The 26,619-nt window shown below is 42.4% G+C and overlaps 3 protein-coding genes across 4 annotated transcripts in view; 2 read left to right on the top strand and 1 right to left on the bottom strand.

The window, feature by feature from the left end:
• The window catches only part of IPP (intracisternal A particle-promoted polypeptide), a 58,653-nt gene extending 57,530 nt beyond the window's left edge, over nucleotides 1-1,123 (top strand). The window contains exon 10 of the mRNA XM_030823810.1: nucleotides 933-1,123. Within this exon, the coding sequence (XP_030679670.1) occupies nucleotides 933-1,045 (113 nt within the window). The 3' untranslated portion in view covers nucleotides 1,046-1,123. The remainder of the gene's footprint in view (nucleotides 1-932) is intronic.
• TMEM69 (transmembrane protein 69) lies at nucleotides 1,010-7,305 on the bottom strand. 2 transcript variants are annotated; one of them, XM_030823811.1, is made up of 3 exons: nucleotides 7,205-7,305; nucleotides 4,353-4,492; nucleotides 1,010-2,250 (listed from the first exon to the last, which is right to left on the bottom strand). In XM_030823811.1, the coding sequence occupies exons 2-3, from the start codon at nucleotides 4,392-4,394 to the stop codon at nucleotides 1,549-1,551; spliced, it is 744 nt and encodes a 247-aa protein (XP_030679671.1). In that variant the 5' UTR covers nucleotides 4,395-4,492; nucleotides 7,205-7,305; the 3' UTR covers nucleotides 1,010-1,548. The 2 variants fall into 2 exon arrangements, with proteins under 2 accessions (XP_030679671.1, XP_003278647.1); XM_003278599.4 differs by having other exon boundaries at nucleotides 7,227-7,288.
• Nucleotides 7,306-8,861: 1,556 nt separating this feature from the next.
• Nucleotides 8,862-26,619, top strand: part of LOC100581784 (coiled-coil domain-containing protein 17) — a 67,953-nt gene continuing 50,195 nt past the window's right edge. The window contains exon 1 of the mRNA XM_030823809.1: nucleotides 8,862-9,071. The gene's annotated coding sequence lies outside the window, so the exon portion shown is untranslated. The remainder of the gene's footprint in view (nucleotides 9,072-26,619) is intronic.

Raw genomic sequence — 26,619 nt, 5'->3', positions numbered from 1 at the left:
AGTGGCTCACGCCTCTAATCCTAACACTTTGGGAGCCTAGGCAGGAGGATTGCTTGAGCTCAGTTCAAGACCAGCCTGGGCAACATAGGGAGACCCTGTCTCTACAAAAAATTAAAAAATTAGCTTGGCATAGTGGTGCACAACTGTAGTCCCAGCTACTCAGGAGGCTGAGGTGGGAGAATTGCTTGAGCCCAGGAGGTCAAGGCTGCAGTGAGCCATGATCACACCACTACACTCCAGCCTGAGTGACAGAGCGAGACCCTGCGTTTAAACATAAAACAAAAACACACCAAAGCTAAAAGCTTCTCTGTGATTTAAAAGATGTAGAACTAGACCAGCTTGTCCAACATGGTGAAATGCCACCTCTACTAAAAATACACACCAAAAAATTAGTTGGGCATGGTGGCACGTGCCTGTAATCCCAGCTACTCTAGAGATGCCGAGGCAGGAGAATCGCTTGAACTCGGGAGGTGGAGGTTGCGGTGAGCCAAGATCGTGCCACTGCACTCCAGCCTGGGCGACAGAATGAAACTCCGTCTCAAGAAAAAAAGATGTAGAACTAGATAGGGCTGCTCATTAGAGTATCAAGATGGCTCCAGCTTGACTTTTCTTTCCTAATTTATATGTACTAGTGGCTTTATTTTAAATAGTTTCCTTTGGAAATAATCATTTTGACCAGCTATTATGTGTTTGGTGGTAAGGGACAAGTTGTTATCTGTATCATGCCAAATATCCTAATAAAAACTGGAAAACATGTCCGACTTACCTTTGAACGTGGCTTTCCCTCATGACATTGCTCCCTACTGACTTTAGAGCCATAGATCCTTTTAGCTCATATAATTGGGTTATACTATGTGAAATAAGCTTGGACATGCATTTCCCAGTGGTAACTCCTGTGAAAACTCCTCAATGGAACTACCTTTTCTTTTCAGATACTCACAGATACGAGGTTTTCCGCTTGAAGTGGGAGAATATGTGCATTCTTTTCAATGATCACAAGACTCTAACAAAGGGGATTTTTAATCTTAATTTTCAAGACCGTTAAAATATTGAAATGTTTAAGTGGATAACTATATTATTCATAAAATGAATGAGTGAAAACTAATATACTATGAGATGAAAAGTACTTGTCAGGGATTTTCAAGCTTTTGCTCAAGTAATTACTATGAAATAACAATTTCTAGAAATGAAGAACAATCTGTGAAGAATAAATTACCATTGATGTGGGGAAAAAAAGCCAAACAGAAGTAGAAAAAGGTGCAGCTGGCATACAAATGTTATCTACCGTGTATTTATATACATATAATAATATATATTTAAAACTTTTAACTAAAAAGTAAACTTTAATGTCGAAAATGCAAACTTGGGGAAGACAGAAAAGATCACACACAAGGCTGTCACTTCACACTTGGAAGGTTGCACAGCGGCCGGGCAGAGGCGCTCCTCACTTCCCAAACGGTCAGGTGGCCAGGCAGAGGCGCTCCTCACTTCCCAGAGGGGGCGGCCGCCAGGCAGAGGCGCTCCTCACTTCCCAGACTTTTATATTTTTTATACTTGACCAGGTCTCTTATGTCCTTTTTCTGGAAAACTACTTTTAACTACTAAAGTGATTATAAATGAAAAAGTGGCCAATAAAGTGACTACTATCCTCAGGGCTTTAAACCAGTTGGGATAATGTGGTAAGAGAAAAAGTTCAAGGTGGAATGCTACCCCCATACCCATTATTACTGTGACTATGGCTTCACTAAGTCTTTCAGAAATAAGGAAGGCAAACCATGAAAAGAAAAGAGGAGCTGTACTGCTAGCTAAATTAAGGTAGTCTGGTTTGGCTGGACTACCTTCTGGTAGAGCAAAACCCCATCTGATCCCACCCAAGAAAGATAGGAAACTGGCTCCATAAGCCATCTGAGTAAAAGCTAATATGGGAATATAAGTTTTTGTAATCAGCATGACCAGTGGTGGAGCAACGAAGGGGATCAGTCCTGCCAGAGTTACATATAATGCTGGCTTTGGGCTGTCAGTTAGGTAAGTGATGGTGCTTGGTGGCCTGGCTGGAAGTGCTTGCTTCTGCTGCTTTTTAAAACTGCAGGGGGATGTATGATAGCACTGTGTCTTGCTCATATACGCTGGAAATGATGAGGAAAGCCAAGGCCTTGGAAATGGGGAAAAGTTCTGCTGGAGAGACATCTTGAGAGAAAGCATATCTGTTCTGCTGGTTCTTAGTCCCACTGGGAAAGAGTACTTTAGCATCTACAAAGAAAATAGAACCAAAAGACAAAATTAAAAATATATATATATATGTGTCATCAGATTTTAGTCAATCCCAGTATGAAATAATTGGGATTATCTGAAAGGAGCAAACAAAAAAGATCTGCTTTCCATTACCACATCAAACTATACAGAAAGGATGAACTAATAACTCTGAAGTGATATTATTGCTGGTAAGAGTATTAAATGGCTATACAATGTACAAAAGAAACCACTGAACACAAACCAGTGATATATTTCAACCTACCACTTAATCTTATTCCATGAGAAAAATATCTGAAAGAGGAGCAGGTAAAGACTAGATTTTCAGAATTTGGCCTTCTAAACTGCCTCTTTTATTTATAAATAGCAAAAGCAGCAGCACTAATTACTGTGGGAATGCTGTTTTTATATGGAGAAAATAAATCTACCTTCCAACTTAGCTTTATAAACCCCACATACGTTTCACAGTTCCACGCCTTTGTGTATGCTCTGCCTAGAATTCTAGCTCTTACTACTTTTCTATTTAGGAAACTTACCTCAACATTCAACATTCAACTTAAAGCTTTCCTTTACCCTTCTACAGTCTGATTTAATGCTCCTATAGTAAGTACCCTGTGCACACTTCCATCATAATTCTTCTCACAGTGAATTAAAATTGTGTGTTTACTTGTCTTTGTCTCAGTAGACTTGAGAGCCAGGACCGTATTTTTTTCCTTGCCTTAAAATCCCCAGTGCCTTTCATTGTACACAGGCAAAGTAATAACCTTTCCTGCTGATTCTGTGTTTTAGTGACCAGACTTCAACTAAAAAGTGTTGCGTTAAAGAAAAAATTGAAGTTATTGAAGAATCTCAGTGATTACTCAAACATGCTAGGAATGGTTCCATCTTGGAACCATTTCCCTGTTTCCATATTTACTGCTCTTCCCTCAGTTACCTATTTCTGATCCCCTGCCATTTATAAGTCCAATCCCACATCTTGATGCTACCTATTCCCTTTCCCTGCTTAATAGTTCTCCACAGCATTTACCACTTGATGTATTAATTTTAATTTTTATTTTTTTGAGACTGAGTTTTGCTCTGTCACCCAGACTGGAGTGCAGTGGTACAATCTCTGCTCACTGCAACCTCTGCCTCCCAGGTTCAAGCGATTCTCTGCCTCAGCCTCCCGAGTAGCTGGGATTACAGGCATCCGCCACCATGCCCAGCTAATTTTTGTATTTTTAGTAGAGACAGGGTTTCACCATGTTGTCCGGGCTGGTCTCGAACTCCAGACCTCAAGTGATCTGCCTGCCTTGGCATCCCAAAGTTTTGGGATTACAGGAGTGAGTGACCATGCGTGGCCCTATTTTTTTTAATTTTTATTTTTTGAGATGAAGTCTTCCACTGTCACCCAGGCCAGAGTGCAGTGGCACAATCTCGGCTCACTGCAACCTCTGCTTCCTGGGTTCAAGTGATTCTTCTGCCTCAGCCCCCCAGGTAGCTGGGACTACAGGCGCCCACCACCATGCTGAGCTAATTTTTGTATTTTTCAGTGGAGACAAGGGTTTTACCATGTCGGCCAGGCAGGTATTGAACTCCTGACCTCAAGTGATCCACCTGCCTCAACCTCCCAAAGTGCTGGGATTTCAGCCGTAAGCCACGGCACCTGGCCAATTTTTTGTTTTTTTTTTAAAAACATCATCTTGCTGTGTCACCCAGGCTGGAGTGTAGTGGCATTATCTCAGCTCGCTGCAGCCTTAACCTCCTGGGCTCAAGCGATCCTCCTCCCTCAGCCTCCCAGGTAGCTAGGACTATAGGTGTGTGACCCCATGCCCAGCTAATTTTTTGTATAGATGGGGTTTTGCCATGTGCCCAGACTGGTCTTGAACTCCTTGAGCTCAAGTGATCCACCCACCTCGGCCTGCCAAATTGCTGGGACTACAGGCGTGAGCCACTGCACCCAGCCTGATATAATAAACATTTTACTTACTTGTATTTTACTTAACTCTTCCCTCCATCACCTGAATACACAAGGGTAAGGATTTTTGTCTTTTTCACTGCTACTGACCTAGCCCAAGCAATATTTGGCAAATAGTGCTCAAATATCTGCTGAATAAACCAACCTTTGAAGATGCTTGAGAAAACTTTTGGATGAAGCGAAGCATACTGGCCCCTATTGAAAGTCTTGTTCAGGAAGATGCCAGGCAGTTCTGATTAACATGTTGTTACAGCTAAGCGGAGGCACTGAATCAGGGGCATGTTTCTGTGTATAATACAAGATGTCACTTAATTTTCCTCATTTTATACATTAATTTTTAAATAGTAGTAATTCATGAATGTAACACTTTCCTTTGAAAAGAGTCATTAATGTTTTCAAACTATCGGTAACACAGTAACGAAATAGATCCTTTTAGTACCTGAACTGTTCTTTTAGCTTTGGCTGTCTAGTGTAATAGAAAGAGTAATGCACATAGATTTTACAGATACTTCCACCATTTCCTAGCTGTGTGACACGGGGCAAATTGCTTGAGCACCCGTTTTCTCATCTTTAAAATGAAGGGTCTTCTAAATGGCATTTTTGTGAAATTAAAAAAAAAACGAAACTGGAAGGTCATAGCTTCTGTTTCCTTTTTTCCTCCTTATTTATTTTGGGGCTTAAGAGTTCACAACTCAAAGTAACAATAGTACCAACCAATATAATTTAGGTTTTTTTATTTGTTTGTTTGTTTTGAGACAAGAGCCTCGCTGTGTCACCCAGGCTGGAGTGCAGTGGCGCGATCTTGGCTCACTGCATCATCTGCCTCCTGGGTTCAAGCGATTCTTGTGCCTCAGCCTCCCAAGTAGCTGGGATTACAGGCTCCCGCCACCATGTCCGGCCAATTTTTGTATTTTCAGTAGAGATGGGGTTTCACCATGTTGGCCAGGCTGGTCCTGAACTTCTGACCTCAGGTGATCCACCTGCCTAGGCCTCCCAAAGTGTTGGGATTACAGGCATGAGCCACCGTGCCCAGTGAGCATTAACTCATTTAATGCTCAAAATAACCTCATTAACTTAGTACTGAGAGAGAATAGCCTGTTGGAGTGCAGACTTTGGTGTCAAACTTGGTTGGAATCCTGGCTCCACTACTTATTAGCTGTGTGTCTTTGAACAAATTATTTAACCTTGTTATGGTGCAGTTCATTCACCTTTGAAATAAGGGTACTAACTAATTCATAGGGTTGATGTAACTTTTTTTTTTTTTTTTTTTTTGGATACAGGGTCTCGCTCTGTCACCCAATCTGGAGTGCAGTGGCGTGATCTCCGCTGTCTGCAGCCTTGACCTCCCGGGGTCGAGGGATCTTACCACCTCAGCCCTCTAAGGAGCTGGGACTACAGGCCACGCCACCATGCCCAGCTAATTTTTTTTTTTTTTTTTTTGAGACGGAGTCTTGCTCTGTCGCCCAGGGTGGAGTGCAGTGGTGCCATCTCAGCTCACTGCAAGCTTCACCTCCCAGGTTCACGCCATTCTCCTGCCTCAGCCTCCTGAGTAGCTGGGACTACAGGCATGTGCCACCACGCCCAGCTCATTTTTTGTATTTTTAGTAGAGACGGAGTTTCACCATGTTAGGATGGTCTCGATCTCCTGACCTCGTGATCTGCCTGCTTCGGCCTCCCAAAGTGCCGGGATTACAGGCGTTAGGCACCGTGCCTGGCCCCAATTTTTGTATTTTTTGTATAGAAGGGGTTTGCCATATTGCTCAGGCTGGTCTTGAACCCCTGAGCTCAAGCGATCCACCTGCCTCGGCCTCCCGAAGTGCTGGGATTACAGGTGTGTGCCACTTAGCCTGATGTAACACTTAATAAGTTACTACATGTAAATAGCTGAGAGCCGTCCCTGACACAAAGCACTTTACACAGGAGGGACTGATTAAAAACTCTAATATAAGCAGCCAGTAAAAACAGGTGAATGATAATATGGATCTAGATCTGACAATTTCATTCTTAACCAGGAGAATGGGATGTCTAAAAAAACCTACAGTTGCTGCTTAATTTTAAGAAATCGATTGGGCAGGGCGCAGTGACTCGCTCCTGTAAGCCCAGCAGTTTGGGAGGCCGAGGTGGGTGGATCACGAGCTCAGGAGTTCGAGACCAGCCTGGCCAACACAGTGAACCCCCCCCCCCCCCACCCCACGTCTCCACTAAAAATACAAAAAATTAGCTGGGCGTGGTGGCAGGCGCCTGTAATCCCAGCTACTCCGGAGGCTGAGGCAGGAGAATTGCTTGAACCTGGGTGACGGAGGTTGCAGTGAGCCGAGATCGCGCCACTGCACTCCAGCCCACGCGACAGTGCGAGGCTCCGTCTCAAAAAAAAAAAAAAAATCGATTGAATTAATTTATTGATCACAGATCTTAGGGCTGGGTCAAGAAATCCTGTATACCAGTTAATGTCTTCATGCTATACTTAAGGAAGCAAGTAGGGAGGTAAGTTATCCTGGGCCTCCGAGTAGAATTTAGATCACACCCACACCCACCCACCTGAGCCCCAGACCAAAATGCCCGCAGAGCGTACGCATCACTTTTGTTCAAAATCACTTTCTTCGTAAGGACTTTCCAGACCACTCCATTTAAAATCTCAACCATCCCCCCACCTTTGGAAACTCCCTTTCCTCTGTGGCACGTGCTTTCCAACTAGTGGGCATTAAAAAGTGATAACCTAAAGTCCAGGGACGGCAGGTGATGCGGGATTAAGGACTGAGACTCAAAGTTTAATCCTCCTAATATAAATGAAAAAGCTCAATATTCCCATTGCCCTGGTGGGAAGACTGCAAACTGCCAGCTTCAAACTGACCTCTGAGAAAGGAAGGCGGGGTTTAGACGGGGAAACCCTGCCCGAGAGTGCCCGCGTCTCCAATTTACTACTAACCCTTGGTGCCCTCCCATCCCAACGTCGCAAATTTACTACCAATCCTTGGTGCCTCCCATCCCAACCTGCACCTGTGACGACTTTGAGACTTGCCAGCGTTGCACGGAGAGAAGGAAAGCAACCGCAACAACAGCCCAGGTCCTCTGGAAAGGCACTTCCGGCAAGTGGATTCAGAGAGGCCTCTACTTCCTGAGGGCTGAAAAAAAATGAGTCCGTGTAGGGACTTGACCTGCGCTAACTGGTTCCTAGGCCCGGCTTTCTGTTTGGGGGCCATTCTTAATTTCTAGTTGAATCCAGATGTTGAACGGTCCTTGACTTTCTATTCCAGGGCTCCCAGGCAGCAGAATCTGCCCACAGAGTTCGGGAAAGTAGAGTGCAAGTACTGAAACAATCTCAGAATGATTGTGGTGAAGGAAGGTAAGAGACTTGGGATTTTAGGCCCAGTGTGACCTGGAATTGCTTGCCATCTGTGGAACTTATGTTTTACTTTGCAAAACAGGGTTTATAAGGCCTATGGGGACACATCTCACTCTGCATTACGGCCCTTTACTATCATTTAGAGGGGGAAAAAAGCCCAGTTCTTACATCCATTTTCTTTGCTAGGACCTAGAAACCTCATTAAGGGTTAAAGGGCACAAGAGCAGGATTTTCACTTCCATGAAAGGTGTGGTGATAAGGGCCCTAGGCTTAGGGGTGGTTCGGAAAGTCAGATCATTTCTCCTGCTGCCCTCAGCTTTATTTCTCGGCTATGTGACCTTGGGCAAGTCCCTTCTCTTATCTAGACTTGTTTCACAGGAAATGGCACCAGGCAATCTTAGTGTCCTTCCGTGTCTATGGATAAAGCTGAAGACATGTAATAGGAGATCTCAGGGGCCCACGCCGGCCAGTCCCTCCAATCCTCCGGATTCTAGGTAGTCTAGCTTCCTGGTTGCCAGCCATTACACGGTTTAGCTTTCCGTGCCAGATGGAGCCACAGCGAAGTCTTCCTTAATAGTGAGCGCTTTTAGTCGAGCTAGGCCTTCAGTTTTATTTCCTTCTCTGTCATGGCAGCGCCGCCCCTTCCAGTAGTGCGATACCCAATGAGACTTCAGGTAGGAGAAAGGGCACTGTCACTAGCGCAGGCTCTCGCCGGAATCCCGCCCTTCGCTGGGGAAGGGGAGTGACGCCTGCGCTCCAGGGCAACTACTACTCCCAGCGGGTAGTGCGGCCGACGCAGCCGCGCGGCCTCTGGGGCCAGGCCGTGTGGCCCGCTGGGGGCTGGAGTCTCAACGACGCGCACACGTGAAGTAAGGAGCGGAAGGTGGGAAAGGGTCGGAAAACACACGTTCCTCCGAAACTGGTTTGCAAGTCCTTGTAGAGGTAGTTTCGGGACGCGCACTGGCCCAGGGGCGGGCTGTGGGAGGGTGAAGAACAAAGGGATACACATATGCATACCCACCCACTCATTCATACAAGCCCAGGCCCTGGAAGTGGGCAGGGGGGTTAGAAGGGGCGTACTAAACTAGGCTTGTCCCTGCCTCAGGCGGCACGAGGAAAGGCAGAGGATTCAATTCTCTAGGGGGCAGAGGCGACCACGCGCCGCCTCAAGCGGCGAAGAAGGGAGCCGGGGGCGGGGCAGGGCATAACCGCCGTTCTGGAGGCCGAACGTTGGCAGCGTAGGGAACTGGCGTCCGGCAGGGTCGCCGGAGCAGGTCCCGTGCGCATGCGCTTCTTCAGGTGGGCGTGTGTAAGGCGGGGTCGGACGGGGGAAGGGAGGGCCGTGCTGCTCGTCGCTCCTCCTCCACCCGCTCTGCCCGTCCTGGACCTTGTGGGCCGGGCAGCCATTTTGGGAAGAGCTTTGTTATGTTTGTGGACTAGCCGCCTCTGCCGGGTCGACAAGCTGGGGACGCGTCCTCAGACGCAGCGTCTAGTCCCTGGCCATAGCTCCGCCGCTGCCCGGTGAGTGGGAGTTTGGGAAACGGGGCAGTAGGAGATCTTGGAGTTGTTCTGGCGCGGGGCTCCGCCCGGTGCCTAACCAACCGGCTGTTAAAACTAGTTGAAAGAATCTCTCACACAGGTGGTTGGGTGTAGGTCCGACCCGAGAGGGGCGAGCGGTGCCCACGGGTCAAGTGGTTCGGTCGCGGCACCCCCGTCACCCCCCGTGCGTGGAGCTTTGCTCGCGAGCGTCGCCGGGGCTCCGCGAAAGCGCTCCTACTTTAACTTCGGTCGTCGGGTCGGAACGCTCACCTGCGGCTCTTTGGCTCCTCTCCAGGCGATCCGGCTTGGTGCTGGTTGAGTGACTTGGCTTACGGGTTTTTTTCTTTCCTTCTTGAAATGAGAGCTAAGGGCTTTTTTTTTCCTTCAAAGGAAAACCTAAGGAGGAAAAAGTGTAAGTCAAATGTTGGATATCTGAGGGGAAAAAAGTTTTAACCCCCAGCTTTCCGGTTCTCTGTGGTAGCGAGGTGTTTTCGTTTAGATTGAGTCTATCCAATATCTACCAACCTCCTTTCCTGGGAGGGGCGGGGAAAGCTGGTCGATCCTGAAATGTTTGAAGTGTTATTTTTTTTCTCTTGTTTTAGATCTAGTTCTCCCCAACCCGTGAAATTCGAAAGACAGTTTGAATCTAAAATGGCTGTAGCTTGGGGAAGTGCCCTGCCCTTCGATTACTTAGACATTAACGTTGAAAGATTTTAGTCGTTTCCCCTGTGGGGACATTAACTGAATCTTTTGATATTTTGGTTTTTTGCAATTGGTGTCTCACCTTTAACTCTCCTTATGCTAGGTGAAAACAAAGGTGAGTCTCACAAAGTTGACTATTCCAAAAGTTTACATAAGAATGGGTGCGGTGCGGTGGTGTGTGTATGTTTAATAGTTGCTTATAGTTTTGAAATTGTGCTGTGGTGTCAATTTTATCTGCCAACTTTGTGCTCTGAAGTTGGCTTGTCATATTTGTTGAAATATTTTTAACATTGATATTTATTGCTTACCAGAAAAATAGAGTTAATAATAGTGGTTCATGTTTTAGTTTAGTAGTAAGTCATATTCTTCTGTAAACCTTATCCAAAAGTAAAGTGATTGGTAGTCACTCCTCATTAGACTTATATTTGTAATTTAGTAGACTGCTGATCTTTTCTAAGGTTTTTGATATCCAATATTTGAAAGGAAATTAGGGTGCTATTAAGTTCGAGATATTTACTAGAATAGTGTAAGACATTTTAACAAGTGAAAACATACTTTAGGTATGGAGTGCCTGATTGTCGTGCCCTTTTGAACAAGAGACTGTCTTTTGTTTGCTTTTTTTTTTTTTTAAATCGATAGATCCAGAAGTTTAAACAAAAAGTCATAGATTGGAAACCAAAACCAATAAATTTCAGTATCTGGAAAGGTGTTGGGGCCTGTATCTATTTAAAAGATAAAAGAGTGAAATGCTAATTGTGAATGAGAACTTTGAAATTAATAGTAAAATAAACTGTCATCTTTCCTAGGGAGTCAGTTTTCAATGTACCTTTTGACGTTTTTTCAAATACAAAAGTTGGTTGTTGTTAATACCCCTAGGATTTTTTTGTTGTTGTTAAATTATTTTGGTAGTTTTACAGGAAAAATATTTAAAGTTTTTAATAGAAATTACAAGCTAGTTGCTTTGTGTTTTGTCACTGATAACTACTAGAGTGAGATTTTTTGGGGGGGTACTCAGTGGTTTGTACATGTTAATATAGACATTCAATTGATTCTGGATGGTGTCTTATCAGAGCTCTTAATTTGGTGTGGGGGGAACTCTTGGGGAAACCTCTTTATTTTGAGCGAATTCAATTTACTAGATTGCTCATCAGTGGCTGTTAGAATGCTTAGCTGAGGAGGACACATTCAACCATTTAAATTTAGAATGGTAAGAAATCTGGTGCACATTTCTGCTTATAATTCATTTTTAATTTTGAGTTAAAGATAAGACACAATCGTGAATCATACTTCAGAAGATTGCATATCTTTATTTTATGGTTATAACTCTGATGTGCCAGGGACTGACTGCTGTTTAAAGTGCTTTGTATTTGTTACTTACTTTTTTTTCCTTCTTCTTTTCTTTAATTTTTCTTTTTTTTTTTTGAGACGGAGTTTCACTCTTGTCGCCCAGGCTGGAGTGCAGTGGCTTGATTTCTGTTCACTGCAAGCTCCGCCTCCTGGGTTCAAGCGATTCACCTGTCTCAGCCTCCCGAGTAGCTGGTATTACAGGGGCTCACCACCACGCCTGGCTAATTTTTTGTATTTTTAGTAGAGATGGGTTTTTGCCATGTTGGCTAGGCTGGTCTTGAACTCCTGACCTCAGGTGATCCACCTGCCTCGGCCTCCCAAAGTGCTGGGATTACAGTCATGAGCCACCGCCCCCGGCTTGTTGTTTACTTTTATAAGTGTACTGGTTCATTTATTTTATTTTGTTTTTGGTGTGGGGTCTCACTCTGTCACGCAGATTGGAGTGGAGTGGCGTGATTTCGGCTCACTGCAGCCTCCACCTCTCAGGCTTAAGCAGTCCTCCCACCTCAACCTCCCTAGTAGCTGGGACGACGGGTGCGTGCCACCGCGCCAAGCTAATTTTTTTTTTAATTTGTATTTTGTTGGGGGAGGGGGTTCATCATATTGCCCAAGCTGGTCTCTAACTCAGGGACTCAAGCAATCTGCTCACTTTGGCCTTCCAAAGTGTTGGGATTACAGGCGTGAGCCACAGCGCCAGGTCTAAGTAGATACTGTTTTATACCCTATTTTGTAGTTGAGGAAAAGGAGTCCAGAGACTCATCCAGCTAGTAACAGCCTATATTCAGCCGGGCGCCGTGGCTCACGCCTGTAATCTCAGCACTTTGGGAGGCTGAGGCGGGCGGATCACGAGGTCAGGAGACGGAGACCATCTTGGCTAACACGGTGAAACCCCGTCTCTACTAAAAATACAAAAAATTAGCCGGGCGTGGTGGTGGGCGCCTGTAGTCCCAGCTGCTCGGGAAGCTGAGGCTGGAGAATGGCATGAATCCGGGAGGCAGAGCTTCCAGTGAGCCGACATCGCGCCACTGCACTCCAACCTGAGGACAGAGCAAGACTCCCTCTCAAAAAAAAAAAAAAAAACAGCCTATATTCAAATTTAGGCAATCTAAGTTGTTGTGTTTAACTTAACTGTTATGGTCACTGCCTTTAAACATGAAAGTAAGACTGTTGGTCTAAAAGATGAAAGGCACACAAAATTTTAAAGGATTCCAACTAAAAAAAAACTAATGGGAAAGGCAAATTTTGGTGTATTTATGGTTGTTCAGATATATGAGGGGAAAAATAACATACCACCTCATAAGTGGCTGTAGTTGCTGTTGTCTGGAATTTAATACGTGGTTGTGCTGTTAGAGACCTAATTGCCCAAGTTACTTCTAAATCAGACTCAGTGTTTCCTATTTCCCACTGAAATCTGCCTCAAACAGCCTATAATCAAACTCAAAAAATAGTTCAGTAAGAGGAACTGAACTTTTGTACACAGGTATACTTTAACTGAGGTAGATATATTTCTGATGTTATGTAAATTGAATTTTTATAGGTGATTTCAAACGTGCTAGGCAAACATTTAAAAGAGCCTATTATTTTTCTTTACTAAGGCAAATAATTGATCTATTAGCTGAATTATTTTTCAGCTAAAACAGCTCAATCATTTATTTTTGTTAAGAAACGAGGGATTGGGAGTATCTAGATGACCATAAAACAAAGAACTTTACGGTTTAACAGATAATACTTAATAGTTGGAGGATAACATAAAAAGCAATTATCCTTAAAGGAGTTGATTTTAACAGACTCATTAAGTTCACCTTCCTTTTCTAAGATAAAAACCACTTTGCCTTTTGTTAACCAGAGGTCAGGCTAGAGAATCACCAGAATGAACAAAGTTTTAGTACCCTTTTCTGAGCAGTAGGTCTATTTGTGTGGAGTAAGTTTTTTCCCCCAGAAAAATCTCATTTGGTTAAGTTTAGCTATACTTTAAATTCAGCTTGCAAAGTCTGTTTCTGCCTAAGTTTAAAAGTTTGGTATATAAAAAAGTTATTGTTGTCTGAATTATTGCTGTCTTTAAAGTTTGTAAGTATATAGAAAAGTTGGTTTTGGGGCTGTTTAGTTAATTTCAAAGTAGAGCTTTTCCAGTTTTTGTGCCGTTTGTAAATTTTTCTACTTTTTAATTCGTCTTACCACGTATGGCAGGAAGGGCACTAGGAACCGTTTATTGTGGGCTTCATAAACTTAGATGCTGTAATAGAGTCAGTTATGTAATCTTATTATTCCTTACTATTTAAATAAGTAGATATTAACCCTTCTACAAGACAGTATACAGAGGTCCAAGAAGTTAAGTAATTTCGGTAACATAGAGATGGAGATTTGGGCCGCTTTCTGTGATTCTAAAACGTAGTTTCCACCATAGCACACAGAGAAATGGCATAGTATGGTAATCAGTGGTTGGCTTTGTAGCCAGACCATTTGGGTTCGAATGTCAGCTTTGCTGCTTACAGCTTTGTGACTTTGAGTGAATTAAATGAGACTGTTTGCCTGTTTCTTCATCTGTTAAATGGGGACAATAATAGTACCTTCTCCTAGGGTTGTTGTAATAAATAATATTTGTAGAATTCTTAAAATAATGTCTGATGGTAAGAACTTCATGATTATTAGAGAAGTTGTCTTTAGTGAACATCCTTTTACACACCAATCCAATGAAATTCAGTGAAATCTGCACAGATGAGTTGCACACGGAGTGGTGTTTTTCTTTCTCAGATACTACTTTTCTGTTGACTTTTGTAATTTATTTGAATCAGGATCTAGGTCCCACAAACTGCAACTGGCTGCCATTCTAAATGCCTTAATTTGCATATTTCTCCTCAGTTTTTTTCCTTGTACTTTGTTGAAGAAACTAGGTCATTTGTCCGGCAGTTTCCCACATTCTAGATTTTCTTAATTCCTTGTAAATTGGTAGTTGGATATAGAGGCTTAGATTGAGATTTGATTTGGAGATAGAGAAGACTAAATTTGTTAGGCGATTCTATTTGGGGATTTTTATTTTCTGGTTTGTTCAGTGGTTCTCATCTGTATCATTTTCTTGCACTTTCTCTGTTGGGCAACATAGAATAACTTTATGGGTTATTTACTCTCGTTTGAGATGCTATGTAAAGTGGAGTGTTTGATTTGCTTTGGTGCCCAATTCAGTATTAACTTTTCCAGGTAGTTTCTTTCCTGCCTTTTATATTTTTCCTACTTGTATATTTATTCTGTTATAAAATTGAGCCAGGTTATCATGGGTTTTCAGTGTTTTTATTTCCTGGTTTTGGTTACTAATGAATAGTTGTCTCAGCATATTCAATCTGAAAATTTCTCAAAACTGAATTTTTTTTCCTATTTTCTACCCTCCAACTATTAGGCATTTTATTATTTGCCCTTATGATATACTCACTGTAGGCTAGGCACTATTCTTTTTTCTTTTTGCAGGGAACAACATCCAGGCATTACTCATAACACTTTATATACATTCACTCATTTAATCAACAATTCAGGAGTCTCCAAATTAGGTGGGTATTTGGGACAAAAAGAGGTGAAATAACTTGTTCAAATTCACACAGCTAGTGTGTGACAGAGCCATCTAGGTCCAGAATTTGCTATTCTAACTTAAAAATTAATATTTGCACTGGAAGTGAAGCTTATCTTGAGAAGAGATTTTTAGAGATGCTTTTAAAATGATTCTTTAAAAAAAAAAAAAAAGTATGTCTTGGCCGGTCATAGTGGCTCACACCTGTAATGCCAGCACTTTGGGAGGCTGAGGCAGGTGGATCACATGAGGCCAGAAGTTTAAGACCAGGCTGGTCAACATGGTGAAACCCTGTCTCTACTAAAAATACAAAAATTAGCTGGGCGTTGTGGTGAATATCTGTAATCCCAGCTGCTCTGGAGGCTGAGGCACTAGAATCACTTGAACCCGGGAGGTGGTGGTTGCGGTGAGCCAAGACTGCCATTGAACTCCAGCCTAGGTGACACAGCAAGACTCTGTCTCCAAAAAAAAAAAAAAAAAAAAAAAAAAAAGCGTGTCTCAGTCTGTTAGTCACTACTATTAAATCACTCAATTGTTTAAAAAAAAAAAAAACTATAGTTTTGAAAATGTTACAAATAGCCTGTTTACTTGTAATCGTAGGGAAATAGAGCCTTTTGGTGTTGCTGAAACTGATAAAAGTTTATTTATTTTGTAGAGACAGGGTCTTGCTCTGTTGCTCAGATTGGAGTGCAGTGACATGATCATAGCTGACTGCAGCCTTGACCTTCTAGGCTCAAGTGGTACTCCCACCTCAGCTCCATCCTGGGCCCCCACCCCCCCACCCTGCTGGGAATACAAGTGTGTGCCAGCATGCCTGGCTAATTTTTTTTTTTTTTTTTTGTATAGATAAGAGTCTCTCACTGTTGTCCAGGCTGGTCTTGAACTTCTGAACTCAAGCAATTCCTCCCATCTTTACCTCCCCACATGATTGGATTACAGGCATGAGCCACTGTGCCTCACCTAAAATTACTTTTTCGGAAATTTTTTTGGAACAATGAAGTAGAAGAAGGCACAGTAATTCAAGTTGATTCCAGATGGCAAGACTGGCAGGATTCCTGTGTTGGACATTCTACTAATTGGGCTTTAAAATGATCCTTTGTTGTTTCTTTTGTCTGTTTACCATTTTAGCCCCCTTCCGGTGTTGCTTTTTTGTGAATTTTAATGGGAGAGGATGCTGGAAAGGTTGGGTGCACACATACACATACCATATAGATAAACTTTCTGTGCTGAACCCCTGGCAGCTAGAGCTGGGTCATGTTACCCAAACTATGCCAGTCAGATGCCCTTCATTTTGGGGACTTGCACCAGAAGTGAGAGATGCAAAGATGCAAGGACTGTTTGGAATTCATTCCAGTGGCTGTTGGTGGTGTGGCATTACTAGCTGGAGCAGTTTCCTAAGCAGGCTCTTCCTGTGGCATGACCTTGGCAGGGGTTTTGAATGCTTAGCTTCCTTTGGTTTTTGGTGTTTGCGAAGTCAAGGGAGCCTCTCCTTCGTTCTTTGAATTCCCAGGGTTCTTCTGATAAATTCCTTTTTAAACCTTGTCAGACAATTTTCCCTTTTATCTGCCCCAATTCTCAAAAGTGATAGTTCTCAACCTTTTAAAATTTATCTGGGGTAAGGCCTGGACATCAGTGGTTTATTAAAACCCTCCATGTGATTCTTTCTTTTTATTATTACAGAAGCAGTGTAAGGGTAATGTAGAATATTAGACTATATAGATATGCAAAAATAAAGCCTTGGCATTCCCATCACACAGGAGTTACTACTGTTAACAACTCGGTGCATTTTTTTCCAGATTGTCGTCTAAGCGCATATATTTAGGTTTCTATTTTTATTTTACTAAGAGATCAACTTGCTTTTTTTAGTTGGTGATACCCACTTTCCATGTGAGTAAATGATCATTTCTTCTAATACCCAGGTTCTGTTCAAATTTCTCCAGCTGATCCAAAAAATGTTTATTACAGCTAGCTGTCCAAGCCATTATCTGATTCAGGACCTTGTTGCAAATGTTTAATTTATCTATATCTTTTTAGTGTAATATAGTCTTTATTTTTCAGTGACACTGATTTTGAGACTGTGTCACCTACCCTAGAGTGGTTTGGTATGAGCGCATCCTTATGGTATTATTTAGCTTGTTCTTTTTTTAATTCCTATATTTTTCTCTAAAGTTTATAGCTGACAGATTGATGGATTCACCTTTAAACATTGTTGACTAAAATACAGCATAGCAATTCCTCATTTTGCATTGTATCACAAAAGACATTGTAATGCTAAGGTTGGTTCTTTATTAAGGTAGTCCTATCTATATATTAAACAATCTTTCCCCTTAGAACAAGAAACTAATTTGCATGGTGTTACCTTGGTGGCGAAGGATTTCCCAGTCCCTTATCAATCATTGGTCTTAATTTTTGGGGGAATAGCTTCATTGAGCTGTAATTTATATAACAAAATACACTTATTTAAAGTGTTCAATTTAGTGGATTTTAGTATACTCGGATTTGTACAACCATTGCTACTAATTGTAGAACATTTTCATCATCCCAAAATAAACTGTAACCATTACCAGTCATTCTTCATTCCTCTGTAGCTCTAGACGACCACTAATCTACTTTCTCTCTCTCTGGATTTGCCTATTCTGGATATTTCATATAAATATACCATGTGGTCTTTTGTGTCTGGCTTCTTTCATGTAGCATAATGGATGAAGGTTCATCCATGTTGTAGGATGTTATCAGTATTTATTGTGGTCATGGGTGATTAGGATTAATGGATCATAGAGGTTTTACAACTTGTTTGCCAGTTTCCAAAGTGGTTGTGTGCCAGTGTACACTCTAATCAGCAATATATGAGAATTCTTTGTGCCTTATCTTCATTAACACTTTATAGTGTCAGAATTTCTTTTTTTTTTTGAGACGGAGTCTTGCTCTGTGCCCCAGGCTGGAGTGCAGTGGCGCGATCTCGGCTCACTGCAAGCTCCGCCTCCCGGGTTCACGCCATTCTCCTGCCTCAGCCTCCCGAGTAGCTGGGACTACAGGCGCCCGCCAACACACCCGGCTAATTTTTTGTATTTTTAGTAGAGACGGGGTTTCACTGTGTTAGCCAGGATGGTCTCGATCTCCTGACTTCGTGATCCGCCCGCCTCGGCCTCCCAAAGTGCTGGGATTACAGGCTTGAGCCACCGCGCCCGGCCTATAGTGTCAGAATTTCTTTTGCCAGTTTGATAGGTGTAAAATAGTCTCATGATTTGATTCAGGTTTTAAGAGTTTGAATTAGTGAATAATTCGAGATAATGTTCTATATTGTGCTTTATATTATGTCATAGCACTTCACATGATTTCTCTCATGCACCTCTTAGGGTACAGAAATCCCATTGGTGTCGTTGAATTTGTGATAGAAATACAATTTTTTGTTCGTTTATATTTTTTTCTTTTCCTAGCCACTACAGGGATTTTGTTTATTAGACTCCATAATAGACTTTACATACCCATGTTAATCACTATAGTATTAGGTACTTGCTCTTTGTTTTTGCTTTTGTGAAACAGGGTCTCACACTGTAGCGCAGGCTGGAGTGTAGTGGCATGATCATCACAGCTCACTGTAGCCTTGACTTCCCAGGCTCGAGCAATCCTCCCACCCCAGCCTTCCAAGTAGTTGGGACTACAACACCACTATGCCTGGCTAAAAAAATTTTTTTTTTTTTTTTTCCTGAGACGAGTCTTCCTCTGTCACCCAGGCTGGAGTGCAGTGGCACAATCTCAGCTTACTCACTGCAACCTCCACCTCCTAGGTTCAAGCAATTCTCCTGCCTTAGCCTCCCGAGTAGCTGGGACTACAGGCATGCGCCACCATGCGTGGCTAATTTTTGCATTTTTAGTAGAGATGGGGTTTCACCACATTGGCCAAGCTGGTCTCAAACTCCTGACCTCAAGTGATCCGCCTGCCTCAGTCTCCCAAAGTGCTGGGATTACATGTGTGAGCCACTGTACCTGGCCCCTTTTTTTTTTTTTTTTTTTTTTTTGGTAGAGATCTTGCCATGTGGCTCAGGTTGATGGCAAACTCCTGGGCTCAAGTGATACTCCCTCTTCGGCCTCCCAGAGTATTGGGATTACAGGCATGAGCCACCGTTCCTGGCCAAGTACTTTGTTGTTGTTGCTGTTTTGAGACAGGGTCTCTCTGTGTCATCCAGGCTGGAGTGCAGTGGCACAATCATGGCCCACTGCAGCTTAGACCTCCCAGATTCAAGTGATCTCCCACTTCAGCTTCCCAAGTAGCTGGGACTACAGGCATGTGCCACCATGCCTAATTTTTTTTTTTTTTTTTTTTGAGACGGAGTTTCACTCTTGTTGCCCAGGCTGGAATGCAGTGGTGCAGTCTTGGCTCCCTCCAGCCTCTGCCTCCCGAGTTCAAGCGATTGTCCTGCCTCAGCCTCCCGAGCAGCTGGGATTACGGGTGCCTGCCACCAAGTCTGGCTAATTGTTTGTATTTTTAGTAGAGACAGGGTTTCACCTTTTTAGCCAGGATGGTCTCGATCTCCTGACCTCAGGTGATCCTCCCACCTTGGCCTCCCAAAGCTGGCTAATTTTTTTGTATTTTTTTGTAGAGATGGGGTCTTGCCCTGTTTCCCAGGTTTGTCTTAAACTCCTGAGCTCAAGCAGTCTGCTCACCCTGGCCTCCAAAAGTACTGGAATTACAGACATGAGCCACTGTGCTCGGCCCCAAGTATTTTCTTAACAGACAGAAATGCTGTACGGGAAAAAAAATCTTAAGGTATCTTATGTCCCCTTTTGGTTCATTGAAAGACTTGCTCAAATTTCATATTCTTCAGAAAATCTTAAATAGGAATTTCTTCTGGAGATAAAATAAGCAGTACTAAAGTAGAAAATGGCTTTGGGCTCTTTTCTGTTAATACTTAGAAGTAAAAGAAGCAAGGCACTAATAACCCTTGAGTTCTTGTTGAGGACTTAGGAGGGAAACTGTACAGATAGAAAATGAGTATATAGACTACTGTAAGGTTATACAGTCATTTGAAGGAAGTCCCTTAAACCTGTGTGGTTTTCAAATCATGAGATTTTGAAAAGAAATATTAGGGTTAGTGAATATTTAAAGATAAACATACTATAGCCTTAGGATCTGCAGTTTAAGGAATAAGGAATGCTCAAGGATAGCTCTTAAGAACAGTAAGAAGGCTGGGTACAGTGGCTCATGCCTGTAATCCTAGCACTTTGGGAGGCCGAGGCTGGTGGATTGCTTGAGTCCAGGAGTTTGAGACCAGCCTGGGCAACATGGCCAAGACCCTGTCTCTACAAAAAATACAAAATATAGTCAGGCATGGTGATAGGTGCCTGTAGTCCCTGCTACTTGGGAAGCTGAGCTGGGAGGATCACTCGAGCCTGAGAGGTCAACTGTCATGAGCTGTGATCGTGCCACTGCACTCCAGCCTAGGCAACAGAGTGAGACCCTGTCTCAAAAAAGAACAGTTAAGATGAAGGGGATACTAATTTATAGAATTGTCAACACCTTTAAAAAATTACCATGTATTGGGCACCCACTAGATAGACCCTGTCTATAAAAAGATAGAGATAATCACCTTTGCTATTAATCCCTACCAAATGTGTCCCATTTGTAAGGGAGAGAAATACATGAAAAGGTAAGTGTAATGCATTGTGATGGGCCCATGAAGCAAGAATTTTTTATTTGTTTATTTTTATTTATTTATTTTTATTTTTTTTGAGACAGAGTCTCGCTCTGTTGCCAGGCTGGAGTGCAGTGGCTCAATCTCGGCTCACTGCAACCTCTGCCTCCTGGGTTCAAGCGATTCTCCTGCCTCAGCCTCCCAAGTAGCTGGGACTACAGGCATGCATCTCCACGCCCAGCTAATTTTTGTATTTTTAGTAGAGACGGGATTTCACCATGTTAGCCAGAATGGTCTTGATCTCTTGACCTTGTGATCCGCCCACCTCGGACTCCCAAAGTGATGAAGCAAGAATTTAAGTCACTCACTTGGAGACCTGAAGTCTTGAAAATTGATGAGATAATGAAAAGCACAGAAAAACAAGAAAAGGACTACATGGAAGCATTTAAAGAACCATTACATTGACAAGAGAAAGGAAGAGTCCAAAAAAAGTACAGCTATTCCTTGACTTTACATCTGGATAAACCCATTGTAATTTGAAAATAACGTTAAGTTGAAAATGGCACTTAATATGCCTAACCCTGCGAAGCATCATAACTTAGCCTAGCCTACCTTACGCGTTTTCAGAACACTTACATGAGCTTGCTGTTGGGCAGAATCATCTGGCAACACATACCCTATACAGTATCAGTTGTTTACTGTTGTCTGACCCTTGTGACTGACTGGGAGCTATGGCTTGCTGGCACTGCCCAGCATCACACGAAAATATTGTACTGCATATTGCTAGCCTGGGCAAAGATCACAATTCAAAGTATGGTTTCTGTTGAGTTGCTTTCTCACCTCACACCATTGTAAAGTTGAACAATCTTAAATTGAACTATCGTAAGTTAGGGACCATCTGTAATCACAGGGTAGGGAGAAGATCAGGATATATTAATACAGTGGTTGTCACTCATTGCTGCTCTCTGACAAAGACTAGCCCTTTGTGAATATTATTAATGTAAGATTGTTAACTTTTTTTAAAGGTGAATTGTTCCTTTTTCCAAGATTTGTCTTTTATGACATACTGCCTTTAATGAAATTGTGATATTAAAAATTTTTAATCTTCTACTCATCCAAATAAAATAGGCAATCCTGTGTCAGTCCTTAAAACATCTTTTGAATTTTTTTAGCTTGATGTAATCCAGGTTTGAGAACTGCTGGTCTAATGATGTAATGTCATGGAAATCAGGGGATTTAAGATGGGTTTTGCTAAGGAACATGTAAATACTGTAAGCCATTGAAGTTGGGGATTCACAAGTCATTGACTTTTTCTTTTTTTGACAATTTCGCTCTGTTATGCAGGCTGGAGTGCAGTGGCACAATCTCGGCTCACTGCAACTTCCCCCTCCCGTGTTCAAGAGATTCTCGTGATTTAGCCTCTCGAGTAGCTGGGATTACAAGCTTGGGCCACCATGCCCGGCTTTCATTGACTTTTGAGAGTATGTTGGTTAGGGTTCTTTGTTGTAGAAAACAATTTTTTTTTTTTGAGACGGAGTCTTGCTCTGTTGCCTGGCCTGGAGTGCAGTGGCATGATCTTGGCTCACTGCAACGTCCGTCTCCCGGATTCAAGCAATTCTGCTGCCTCAACCTCCCGACTAGCTGGGATTACAGGCATGTGCCACTACGCCCGGCTAATTTTTTTGTATTTTTAGTAGAGATGGGGTTTCACCATATTGGGCAGGCTGGTCTTGAACTCCTGACCTTGTGATCCCCCTGCCTCAGCCTCCCAAAGTGCTGGGATTACAGGCGTGAGCCACCGCGCCCAGTCGAAAACAAATATTTAAAAGCATGGTTGTGTCTCTTTCAATCACAGTCAGCTTCATGAGTGACAAGCAAAGTAAGCAAGAACTGGGATCTTAACTTAGATTGGCATTTGGGGAATTGGGTATGGGTCAGTGAGAAGAGCAAGAGACTTCAGGGAGTCAGAGTCATGATAGCTTCCAGGTGTGGGCCCTTACTCTGCTGGGAAGCTCTACTGTATCTCTGTAGTTCATTCTTCAGTTTCACGCTTTAATTCCTCTCACACCCCTCAACTCTTCTGCACCTACCCATACTTTTAGCTGAAGGTCTTGCTGTCTACTTAGTTGAGAAGATAGAAGCAATCAGGATAGACCTTCCGAGCTCTCATTGCATTAGTACCCACATGTTCTGCTTTCCCACCTGTTCCTGTAAAGGAAGTATTCGTGAGCCTGTTGAAGGCCAGTCTTTACTGGTACATCACATCTCACCCCTCTGAACTGCTGAAGGATATTTCAGCAGTTTTCTGTATCAGCTGCATCATTTTCTTTCTCTACTGGGTTATTTTTATCAGTGCAGTAAAAAACTTATTTTGACCACACATCCCCTTCTAACCTACATGCTCCTTTTCTCTGTTGTGCAGCAACACTTCTCAAAAGAGTTGTCTACACTTTTAGTCTCCAGTTCTTTCCCCCTTGAACTCACTGGAATCAGGCTTTCACCACCTCCCCTATCCAACATCGTCACTGACACTTCCATGTGAATCCAGTGATGAGTTCTCAGCTTTTTATCCTATTTAATATAACATCTGAAAATGGTCACTCTACCTTCTTGAAACATGTTTCTGCTTAGCTTCTGGGTCCCTACACTTTGATAGTTTTTTTCCTCAGTCTCCCCAATCTTTAAATCTATATATCAAGGTTCCATCTGTTTACATTCACTTTGTTGGTGATCTCATCTAGGTCTATGGATTTAAATAAAATTGGTCTACAGTCTGTATTTCTGTCATGAACTGCAGACTCTTACCCAGCTATCTACTTAACATCTCCACTTTGAAGTCTGATAGGCACCTAAAAGTTAACATGTGTATAAAAAGAGTTCTTCTGTCTCTCATTATTTGTGGAATCTATAGACAAATTATTAGAATTAATGAGAGTTTAGCAAGGTTGCTGGATACAATTTATGCCAGCAGTAAACCGCCATTTAAAGGAAATAATGCAATAGCATCAAAAAATATATATAAGGTATCTAAGAATAAATCTTTTTTTTTTTTTTTTTTTTTTTTTTTGTCGCCTGGGCTGGAGTGCAGTGGCACAATCTCAGCTCTCTGCAACCTCTGCCTCCTGGATTCTTGTGATTCTCCTGCCTCAGCCTCCCGAGTAATTGGGACTACAAGCACCTTCCACCATGCCCAGCTAATTTTTTGTGTTTTTAGTAGAGACAGGGTTTCATAGTGTTGGCCAGGCTGGTCTTGAGCTCCTGACCTCGTGATTTGCCTGCCTTGGCCTCCCAAAGTGCTGCAATTACAGGTGTGAGCCACCGCACCCAGCCTGAATAAATCTTTTTAAAAAGATATATAACATCTTTATGGAGAAAAGTTTAGAACTTTATTTGATGATGTTCAAGAAGACTTAAATAAGAAATTGACCATGCTCATGATTTGGAAGATTTATTATGAAAATGTCAGTTCTCCCATTTTGATCTAGATTTATTGCCATTCCAAGCAATGTCATAACAAGATTTTCCCCCTTAAATTTGACATAGTTGTTTTAAAAATTATTTATTTATTTATTTATTATTATTAGACAGAGTCTTGCTCTGTCACCCAGGCCTGGAGTGCAGTGATGCCATCTCTGTCTCTGCTTACTGCAGCCTCAGCTTCCCAGGTTCAAGCAATCCTCCCACCTCAGCCTCCCGAATAGTTGGGACTACAGGTGCAAGCCACCACATGCAGCTGATTTTTGTATTTTCTTTGTTGTAGAGATGGGGTTTCACCATAATGCTGAGGTTGATTTCTAACTCCTGAGCTCAAGCGATTCTCCCACCTCAGCCTCCCAAAGTGCTGGAATTACAGGCATGTACCACCGTGCCTGGCCTGTTTTAAAATTAATATTAAAGAGCCAGAGAGGCTGGGCATGGTGGCTCAAGCCTGTAATCCCAGCATTTTGGGAGGCCCAGGCAGGTGGATCACTTGAGGCCAGGAGTTCAAGACCAGCTTGGCCAACATGGTGAAACCCCATGTCTACTAAAAATACAAAAATTAGCTGGGCATGGCATGGTGGCACACGCCTGTAATCCCAGCTACTTGAGAAGGTGAGGCACAAGATTCGCTTGAACCTGGGAGGCAGAGGTTGCAGCGAGGTGAGATCACACCACTGTACTCCAGCCTAAGTGATGGAGTGAGACTGTCTCAAAAAAAAAAAAAAAAAAAAAAAAAAAAAAAAAGCCAGAGAGCCAAGAATAGCTAAGGCATTCTATAGGTATATTATGAGGGGAGATGGCCTTGCTCTAATACATATCAGAATATTATTGTAAAGGTATAATAGTTAAGACATATGGTAGGCTGGGCGCAGTAGCTCACGCCTGTAATCCCAGCACTTTGGGAGGCCAAGGCGGGCGGATCACTTGAGGTCAGTAGTTCGAGACAAGCCTGGCTAACACAGTGAAACCCCGTCTCTACTGAAAATACAAAAAAATTAGCCGGGCATGGTGGCGGGCACCTGTAGTCCCAGCTACTCAGGAGGCTGAGGCAGGAGAATGGTGTGAACCCGGGAGGCGGAGCTTGCAGTGAGCTGAGATCGCGCCACTGCACTCCAGCCTGGGTGACACAGCAAGACTCCGTCTCAAAAAAAAAGAAAAAAAAAGACATATGGTAGTAGTATAGAAATATGTAAATAAGCCAATGGAACAGAAATTTGGAAGCAGATCCATACATATATAGAAACAATTTATGATAGGGCTGGCTGTATAAATCAGTGGAAAAAGAATACCTCTGGGACAGTTTTTTTTTTTTTATGGAAAAGAATGAAATTGGACCTGGGTCTCATATCATATACAAATCATTTCCAACTGATTGAAGTCCTAAATATGAAAGACAAAACGTTAAGAAGTCAATATAGGTAAATTGTTTGGACCTTGGAGAAGAACTGTTATAAACAAGACACAGAAATGTGAATCATAAAGGAAATGACCAGCACCTTTGATTGCATCTAAATTAAGAACATGTGCTCATCGAAAGACATGGGAAAGAAAATCAGAAGATAACCCGTGAAGTGGAAAAAGGTATTTGCAACTCATATAATCATAGGATTCGTATCTGATTTATTCTCTTGGCGTTAAATAAATAAGATCAACAACCAAAAGAAGAATGGTAAAAAGAATAGGTATCTCATAAAAAGGGAAGTACAAAGACCTGATAAATAGATTAAAAGACCACAGTAGGCGATCATGTTATACCTACCAGCAGAGCAAAGAATAACCTCCAGTCTGGCCATATGTAATTTGGTTGAAGATGTAAAGCAGATGGAACGCTTAAAATGCTGCTGCTGATGGTGAAAACTGGTTACATGTTATTCAGAAGTATTATAACATTACCTTGTTAAGTTGAAGGTGTACTGCCCTACTAGTCATCAAAGCATTTATTAATACACTCATCCAGGAAATATTTATCTACTGTGTTCCAGATAGTGTTCTATGTGCTTGGGATCAGTGGGAGACAGATAAAGATAGATTGATGACCAGTGATACAGGGAAATACTAAAAAGGAGTTCAGTTTTGTGCGAACTTATGTTTTTCATTTTTATGGATATAAGTTCTAAGAATGTTACATACCGTTTGTTATATCAGTGGCACTCAGTTCTTTGAATCCTTGTATTTACTAAAAATCACTTCACAATCCATCAAAAATTATTTTTAATGATCCCTTAGCTGAGAACTACATTCTTTTTCTATTTTGTGGAATACACAGATTGTAAACTATCCAATTAATTTATGAAATCATGTTACTTAGTCATTTTCTCAATTTTGGCAGGGGGTTGGGGGGGTCATACCCAAAGCCTTTACCCCGAAGAAGACTTTCAAATGACTAAACTATGTCTGTTATTCTTTTACTTAAAGTCACTTTGTTTATGGAGCCAAAATTAAACAAGGCTGGTCGAAAGTCAGATGCTGCATACTTTTAGATTTTCCCATAGAGCTGTTAAATCCCTGGGCTGGCCGCATTGGCTCACACCTATAATTCTAGCACTTTGAGAAGCTGAGGCAGAAGGGTCCCTTGAGGGCAGGAGTTTGACACCAACCTGAGCAACATAGTGAGACCTCCACCTCTACCACCACTGTTGGTGGTATGTGCCTGTTGTCTCAGCTACTTGGGAGGCTAAAGCAAGAGGATTGCTTAAACTCAAGAGCTTGAAGCTATGGTGAACTATGATCGTGCCAGTGCACTCTAGGCTGGGCAACAGAGTGAGACCCTGTCTCCAAAAAAAGAATAATCTCTGTATTTGAGCCAAACTTA

This window comes from Nomascus leucogenys, chromosome 12, assembly GCF_006542625.1.
Source record: "Nomascus leucogenys isolate Asia chromosome 12, Asia_NLE_v1, whole genome shotgun sequence".
NCBI lineage: Eukaryota > Metazoa > Chordata > Mammalia > Primates > Hylobatidae > Nomascus > Nomascus leucogenys.
The sequence above is the reverse complement of the archived record's forward strand: the minus strand, read 5'-3'. Positions and strand labels throughout refer to the sequence as shown.

Excerpts from the sequence above, each read along its gene's own strand:
- TMEM69 (XM_030823811.1), bottom strand. The coding sequence starts at position 4,394 with ATGCTTCGCTTCATCCAAAAGTTTTCTCAAGCATCTTCAAAG. Across the intron at positions 2,251-4,352 it reads TTTCTCAAGCATCTTCAAAG|ATGCTAAAGTACTCTTTCCC; the intron begins GTTGGTTTATTC and ends TTTTCTTTGTAG.